The sequence below is a fragment of the Ovis aries genome, chromosome 11 (genome assembly GCF_016772045.2).
Source record: "Ovis aries strain OAR_USU_Benz2616 breed Rambouillet chromosome 11, ARS-UI_Ramb_v3.0, whole genome shotgun sequence".
Lineage (NCBI taxonomy): Eukaryota > Metazoa > Chordata > Mammalia > Artiodactyla > Bovidae > Ovis > Ovis aries.
The window spans coordinates 37,090,907-37,099,137 of record NC_056064.1 but is presented as its reverse complement, the minus strand read 5'-3'; the positions used below and the strand labels follow the sequence as shown (position 1 = coordinate 37,099,137).

General features: G+C 49.5%; 1 protein-coding gene across 2 annotated transcripts; it reads right to left on the bottom strand.

The window, feature by feature from the left end:
* Positions 1-3,387: 3,387 nt before the first annotated feature.
* Positions 3,388-8,225, bottom strand: GNGT2 (G protein subunit gamma transducin 2). 2 transcript variants are annotated; one of them, XM_027974683.2, is made up of 3 exons: positions 7,850-8,225; positions 5,604-5,709; positions 3,388-5,142 (listed from the first exon to the last, which is right to left on the bottom strand). In XM_027974683.2, exons 2-3 carry the CDS (start codon positions 5,685-5,687, stop codon positions 5,017-5,019), a joined length of 210 nt encoding a protein of 69 aa, XP_027830484.1. In that variant the 5' UTR covers positions 5,688-5,709; positions 7,850-8,225; the 3' UTR covers positions 3,388-5,016. The 2 variants fall into 2 exon arrangements, with proteins under 2 accessions (XP_027830484.1, XP_060250837.1); XM_060394854.1 differs by lacking the exon at positions 7,850-8,225 and adding an exon at positions 6,878-6,922.
* Positions 8,226-8,231: the final 6 nt, after the last annotated feature.

The window sequence follows — 8,231 nt, the reverse complement described above, 5'->3', positions numbered from 1 at the left end:
GTGGGCAGAGTCTGCAGCTCTTCTAGGCCTTTCTGTCCTCTCTTGGCCTCTCTGGTTTGTTTCCTCAGCTCTCATGCTGCAGGTGATGTCATCCACTTCACCCATTTCCGTGGTCTGATAGAGAAAATTCAGAGGGGCCAAGGGGACGCTGAGACACTACCGCAGAGTCGCCTCCGCTACCGGCCCACCCCCGGCTTCTAACCCTCTGAACTGGTGGAGGAGGGCCAAGAGTACCAGCATTTTGACACTATTTTAAACCCCACTTTAAACCTTGCCCCTGGATAAGCGTCCTGCCTTCTCCACTAGGCAGAGGCCTCTGTCTCCCCACACAGAGCCGGACACGTAATCTGTGGGTCCAAGACCTGCAATGAAAGTGTAGGACCTGCAGTCAAAAATTAAGAATTTCGAGATGGAGGCAACAGAGTGTTAAACCAAGCAAGGGCCTTCCTAAGCAGGAGGCCCTGTATGATGGCTCAGGTGGAATAATACACCCACAAAGCTGGCCTAGTCTCCGGGTCTTAGGTTCAGGTGGGGAACTGGTAGGAGGCAGCAGGGGCTTTGACTAACTTTTCCAGAGGCCCTGAGGTCCAGATTGGGTAATTGCTCTCTGCCTGAGGCCCCAACATGCCAAGCAGATAGACCCCACCCCCACTCCACTCCCTAGGGGTGCAGGAGTGACATCCAGAAGAGAGCATGGGGGGCGGGGGGTGGGGGGAGGGGGGTGCGAGGTGAAGCTGCCTGATCCACTAGGCAGGATTTCAAGCTGCAGGCAGTCCTAGAAGCTGAGTCCGGAATGAACTAGTCATCTGTCTCCACTTCCCCTCTCCTCCTTCTGATGCCTGGGAATCCCATTCTGGGAGCCCCTGGTGAATGTGCAGTGTGGAAGAAAGGTGATAGAGAATTTGAAACTTGGGAATCACTCAGCTTGATGTTAGCTGACCCGGAAATCAGGAGTTCAAGGGCATCCCTCCAGCCCCTTTTCCTGGCATCATTTTACTCCTCAGGGTCATCAGAATTTCAGCGATTCCATCTCTGCTTGGAGTCCTTACACCTCTGACCCACCCTGCTTGGCTATTTCACTGCCCTGTTCCTCCATTTCAGTGAAGCAAAGGTCCCTAGGGTTTTGCTGGTCTCATCATGTGTCCATCATCGGGACGCTGGCGGGCCCACAGAGTAAGGGCTGGTCTGGTAAAGGCCCAGTTTGGTGTCATCGTGTTCCAAAGACGGGCTGTGAAGAGGGCTCCTGGGTGTGCTCTGACCTGAACTGGTAACAACATCCATCAGGGGCTTCCTTTCAGCCAAAAGGCTCAGGAATCTGTGGGATGGAACTGGAGAGGGGTGGCTCAGATTACTTCAATGACCCACCCTCAGAACACCAAACTCTCCTCTGCTGAACTTCCTAATATGAAGGAAGGAATGCTGCCACCAGGGCACAAAATACTGATTCCTTCCAAGTGAAAGCTGGGATTGCCCTCAGCCACTGAAGGCTCCTCTGGCTCTAGGAAAATAAAAGGGGGTCAGGGTGTTGGGCCTATCACTGACCTTGAGGTCCTATGATTGTCATCATATCTTAGGGGGTCAGAAGGGTATAGGTGGAATCAAGAGAACCCCTGGGGCACTGAGCCCTGAGTAAGGTATAAGATAGGTAGGGAGTCTCCAGAGAAAGAGAACCAGGGATGGCTGTCTTGACATAAGAGAAGCCGTTTTTGGCCTGAGCTATTGTGATCTAAACCTGGTCACAATGCTTGCCTTTGGACAGGTCTCCTGAATTAAATATCTTAAGGGAACAGAAGAATGCAACAACAAATGACTATTATCAGGCTAGAGAAGTTCCCATAGTAAAGATAATATATCAGTTGTAAAGATTTCCAGGTCTGTTTCACTGGTAAAGGTTAGCCTTAAGCGCTCAAACCACCAGATCAACTGGAACCTAAGAGGTGATGATGTTGACATTTTCTGACCCTTGTGACTTCAGTTAACTCAGGGTTGGATTTTTGTGGATACTTCATAAATGTGCATGTATCCTTAGTTTAAAAATTCTCCAATTTCTGTTTTGGGAAAGATCCCTGGTGTTCTCTTTTACTGTGCTGTAAGTAATAAATCCTTCTCCTGCTCTTTGGCTTAGTTACATCTTTTAGCTTGACCAAGAGGTGGACTGGGTTTTTTGGGTAACACAGGCTAGCAGAAGAAACCACTGCTCTACCTGGATAAGGGTTCAGAGTCCTGAGGAATGAAGGTTGGAGTCAGTCCCCTGAACCAAGAACTCCAATCAAGAAGGAGGCTATAATCAATGATCTACACCCATGTGACTGTAGCCCCCATCTGTTTTTCCCTTCTTACTGGAATATTAACACTTCTTCATTTTAAAAAATTAGAAGATGTATTTAAATATTTTCTCTTTCTAGCCTCTCTTCTTTTCCTGCTCTTGGGGAGCGTATTGGAGTGGCTGCATTTATTATTGAGATTGCAGAATGGTGAAGCAGGGTTACTGTGGAATTGGGAAAGGAGTGGACAGTCCCTGGGAGACCCTGAATTCTGACCAGTGGCCCATGAACTTACCAGTAGGAGCAGGACAGCCCCAGGGCTATGGCCCACTGGGGAGGGGCTGAGGGAGTTTGCAGCTCTGAATCAGATGAATGTATTATGTTAGGTTTGTTTGCAAATACTTGTTTTCAATCCTTCTCTCTCACCCCGGAAGTGGTATCCTTGACCACTTCCTGTCCCTCGCCCATCACTTAATGAGATGTCAAGATCTGAAAACTTCATTTCCCAAAGAACCCTTCATCCCACCTTCCCCTCTAGACTTACAGCCTCTGCCCTAGCCCACTTCTCCCAATCATGTCCTTAATTCTCTGATTCTACTCTTTGCCCTTTCAATCTTGTCAAAAGCCTTGTCAAAACCCTTCTAAATGCAAACATTGCCAATTCACTCCCAGCAGATATGGTGGTTTAGTATCACAAACAAGATCCTCTGATTACCTGCAACTCCACCTCTCTAGCAGCAGATCCTAAATATCTAGGCCTTTCCCTTGACATTCCAACAACTCTGACCTGAAGAGTGTTTGCATTCAAACCTTTGTTCTTTTCATCTTTTCTTCTGTTAATACTGTCCCTTCAGCCAGATTTATATCACCCATTTACGACTTAATCCTGTAGGACTCAGCTGCAAATATCACCTCCTTTTTGAGGTCTTTCCTGTCCTCTCGATCTCAGATGGCCTTGGCCTACAGCGGCCTGAAGCAGGGTTTCAGCTCCCAGCCAGAGACAGGTCAGGCAGTGGCAGTGAGCGCTAAATCCTGGCCACTAGACCACCAGAAACCAGCAGCCAGTGACAAGGCCCTGGCCCATCAGCTGTGTAGAAATGAATTTCCACATAGAGATGGAAAGTAGTGAAACAATTAGTGTTTATTAGGAGGGAAAAAGAGTCCAGTACATGTGGATATACACATGGTGGGCTCAGAGAGAGAGTCACACCTCCGTGGGAGCTTCAATCACTTATGAGGCATTTCTTTCGGGTTTCCTTTGGTCGTCATATTGCTTTGCCGGGTTCTGAGTCTGTATTTGGGATATCTCAGCGTCTTCCCGTGTGTGTATAGACATCTTTTAGCCAAGGTAGATTTTAGTGAAGAGGCCTATGGGTAGTTGCATCACTTACTATGAGGTGATGTCCCTTCTCTTTCGACCTCCAGGGAGCCTTTCTATGCATGTGCAGGCTGGGAGGTCTCCTTAATTTGAAGAATGAGGAATATGTGGTTTTTTATCTCCTATCTGGGCAGGGCCCAGCCTCCTCTATCATCCTGCATTTATGGATTTTCTGGTATTACGGAATTCCTGTCCACAGGGGAGAAACTGTTCAGCCTGGGGCCCATCTATCTTACTCTCTCCCAGGATGCAATGCAGCCACTCAGCTGGATTCTGTAGTCTTCCTATGTCCCCTTCATACTCCACACAGACTTCTCTGACATTGCACTGAACACATTGTATCATGAATGTCTGTCTGTGGCTTCTTTAGACAGTAATCTTCTTGCTAACAAGGCCTAGGAATTAGTCTTTCAGCTCTAAGCAGGATCCAGCCTCCCTTATGCTAATCAAAGCCTGGCCTTCTGCTGCTTAAATACCTTCATCAGCTCTCTGTTGCAATGAGAATGAAAAAGAAAGTTCTTACCTGAGCTCACAGCAAAGTCCTTTAGACTGGACTTCATCTTCCTCTCCAGCCCCATGTTTTACCCCTGCTGGCTTTGTCCTCACCATCCCCTCCCAACTGTCTGCAACAGTTCACTTTGACCTTGTTCGTTGCCCTGAATGTCCCTCTGCCCTGTGTTCTTACACCAGCCTCGACTCCCTCTTTGCCACTGTAGCACTTACTGATTTAACTGTAACTCTGTTTCGTGTCTTCTCTGCTAGATTCCATGACAATAAGAGCCACTTGAATTTTCCTTGCTCTTCTATTCTAGCCCAACATGGAACAGACATTCAGTAATATTCAATAAATCATGACATCATGACTTTACAAGCTCTTTTTGTCACCAGGCCAATCTCGGGTTATCTAAATGACTGAGAGGAGTTCCATAGGACCAGACATGAGGTGGGGGCAAAAGACACCCCCCCACACCGGCCCCCGCCAACTCCAGTCCTTAACCCAGAAGCTCTTGATGGAAACGCTGGTTCCCAGGCAGACAGTGGAGGGGGAAATAGGAGTTTTAAAGAGGAGTAACTGTTTCCCAAGGACTGCCCAGGCTCTCAGGGAATTGCGTCCTGAGCCAGGGAGGCTCTCCTGGGAGCAGTTCCAGGTGGGGTCAGCAGTGAGCCAGCAGGTGATGGAGGTAATGGGAGAGAAAGAGTTCACAGTGGAAATGGGGAATGGATTCACAACGGGTACAGCCAGGCCTCTTTACTCATCCTGTGACTAAGAGAGAGTGAACATCCAGTGCTTCCCTGCACATCCCAGGGTACTTGGTTCTGGTAGGGAGAGGGCTGAGGAGGGGCAGGCGTTCAAGGTGAGGGGCTCCAGCACCATCAGCTTATCATACAACCGCCTTTTTCCTTGAAGGGATTCTTGTCCTCAGGAATGCCTTTAAGAAGAGGGTCATTTCCTGCTTCAGCCTCCACATAATCCTTGATTTCCTTTCCTGTTTTGGAAATCTGGGAGAAAGCAAAGTGTGGTTCTAGCCCTTTTCTGTTGCTCAGGATTCATGATTTGCTCAGACCCCCAAAACAGGCTTCTGGGCAGGGTGGGAATAGAGGCCGGAGAGGAGAAAGACAAGAGGCACAGGCAGCTGTGAGAGGGGTATGAGTTCCTTGACCAGAACCAGAAAGCCTGACTCTTACCTGTGAGGGATTTTTGGCCAGGATATTCAGTCCAGGGACCGAATTGGACACACCAAGCCCTCCAGGCTCTGAGGTTATCTCTTGTGCACTTTTGTGGGATCAAACCCTGCCTCCTCCCACCTCCCAGCCCATTCCAGGGGCACCCCTTACTCTTTCTACTGCCCTGGAAAGGTCCCACCACCCTGCTGTTCATCACATCTTCCTTTGCATCCCGTCTCCATGAGGACCAGAAAGGGATAGAGAAGAGGCAGCAGGGAGTGAAAGAGGAGGCTCACCGGAGCTCTTGGGTTCTTCACTTCCTTCTTCAGCTGCTCTACCTCCATCTTTAAGAGCTCCTTCTCGCTGAGCTCCTGGGCCATCCTGTCCTGGAGAGACCAGGCCCTGGAAAGCATCCACAGCCAGGACTTTAAATCCCTTGGTCACCCCCAGCTCCTCCTCTGTACTTTCCATACCTCAACTTCTAACTTCGTCCCTGCTCACCATATATTCTCATCACTCACCACGGATTCACTGCAGCTCCTGGCCCTACCCCACTGTGAGCTAGGCTCAGGAGGAGAGGATGGGGCAGGCACACACAGTCTTTGCCCTTAGATAAGATCTGTCTATGGAGAAAATGGGGATCAGAGTGTTAGGTAGGTAGAATAGGGAAAAGGAGCCCAAAGTGGCGGTGGCTAAAAGACAAAGAAGGGAAAAGCCTGCGAAAATAGAACAAAGGAAGGTCCGAGGACTGGAGTGAAGACTCAGGTAAAACAAACAAGACTCCTGGCTGGCCCAATTTACATAGGACAGGCCCAGGGAGAGAAAAACATATAAAAAGAGGAGCCAAAGCTAGCTCTCTCTCTCCCGCACGCTGGGGCGCTCTTCTCTTCGCGTCTGTGGATCGACGTGCCCTCACGCCTTGAAGATAGATTTTCTTGCTATCTTCTAAATAAAATAGAGCTGTAACTCTGAGCTGTAGCACTGATTTGTCTAAGAGCTCTAACACGGTCCTTTCGCGACCTGAGAGCTATAACGTGGTTTATCCAAGACTCCAAATCATTGTTGTGACGAGACACAGAACCAAGGAACATACACTCAACGCGGGAAGAGCATGGAGAAGGGAGAGGAGAGCAGTTTCTTTCAGTGAGACAGATTCGGGAAGCAAAGTTATTGTTGCACAAACACAGGTAGCTCATGAGGCAGTTTTCAGGAAAATTCAGGTCCTGCCAGAAGAAAGACTACCCTAGTGATTAAGAGAAAGGCTCTGGAGCCTGCCAGACTCCAGTTACGACTGTGACTCGGCAGCTTCCAAGCTGGTGCTCATCCTCCTTCAACCTTCGTCTCCCCATCTGCAAAATGGTATAATAATGGTACTACCTTATATGATTATTGTGAGGATTAAGAAAATAATGTCTGTGAAATATTTTAACACACTGCCTGGCATGTAATAAACACAATGTGTTTATCATCATTATCACTGCCACAGTGTTATCAGGAAGGCCTGCCTGGTTCCTAACCTCAATAATTCTAAGACTAGATCCCAGTCCAGTGCAACCTCAGCCCCTCTCACCTGCTAAGCAAGAGCGTGCACTTCAAGACCCAGACGAAGGCGTTTGAGCCTCCTAGCTCCTCATCAGCTGAAAGTCTTTAGACAAAGCAGATGGTCTGGAAGCCCAAATCTCTGATGCCTAAGCTGATCATAGGCTCAAGGTTCTAAGCCCATCCAGCAGCTTGAGCCTTCCAGACTACCACCACTGCAGGCAACCTGCCCTGCCCCCCGCAATCAGCCCCTCTCCTATAGTGACCCCTCTGGCTTAGAGCTCATTTCCCCATTCTTACCCTCCAGCCCTGCCTGCTCCCCTTCCCCAGTCTTCTCCCTCAAGCCCTCTCCTCCCCTACATCTGAGCCTGCTCTGAGGCTATTTCCAATGAGGCAAGTCCTACACCACCTCCTACCTTCCCTCATCCGAGAAGTCTTTGTGTCCCTCACTCAAGCCCCACCATTTCACCTTACAAGGTTCTCCGAGCTCAAATTTCATCACCCTTTCCGTGAAAATGTACTCAGGATGCTATGCCCATCAGCTAGGGGCCACGGCCACTGCCAACACCCGTGTCCATGCTTCTTTGTCTCCATGCCTGCCTGTGAGCCCGGCACACGTGTCTCCCTCAGCAGTCCCTGGGCACAGGGCTCACATCCTGATCTCTCTCTTGGTCTCCTCCCAGGAACACCCAAGGGCTATGTCATTTAACAGTCACTGAGCTTCTGCTCAGCCTGACGCCTGTCCAGTGGCAAGAGACCCTCTCAAGGAGCAGATATTAAGGGACCAATGTGGTCAGTGAGGGATTGTTTTTTTCTTGACTTCAGAATGACAGACTCCCCAGTAAGAGGGGCAGGGAGGAGGCCCAGAGTCCCTCCTAACTTCCCTTACTCCAGGAATCAAGTCCCATTGACAGCTCTGAGCTCTAAGAGTTTGAGATCAGGACAGGACCCCGGACATCATCCAGTCTGAGTTTCTTGTGAATTCAGGAAATGAAGCACATACCTCCTGAAGCAGGCTCGGTGCTCTGCCCACTGCCGCTTCCTATGACTGTTAATCTGGAATTTAAAGCTGGCGCTCCTCAAAGCCAAGTCCTTCCTGTTGTCTAGTCTGAGTCCCTTACGCTCCACTTGGTCAGTTTCATCTTGTCCTGCCTCCACCAGGCCCACAGCACGTACATACAGCAGATCTTCATTGCACCTAACCCTTCGGAGACTTGATAACACTTCTCAGGGAACCTCTGGTTGTATCTTCTCAGTGTCCTGCCTGGTTCCTCTGGCTGCTGCACCGGCTGTTTTCCATTGTTGTGGCACCACCGCCCTATGGGCCCCCAGCATGACCCGTCTCCATATCCTCTCCACCCTCCAGTCCCCTGTCTCTTGGTGAC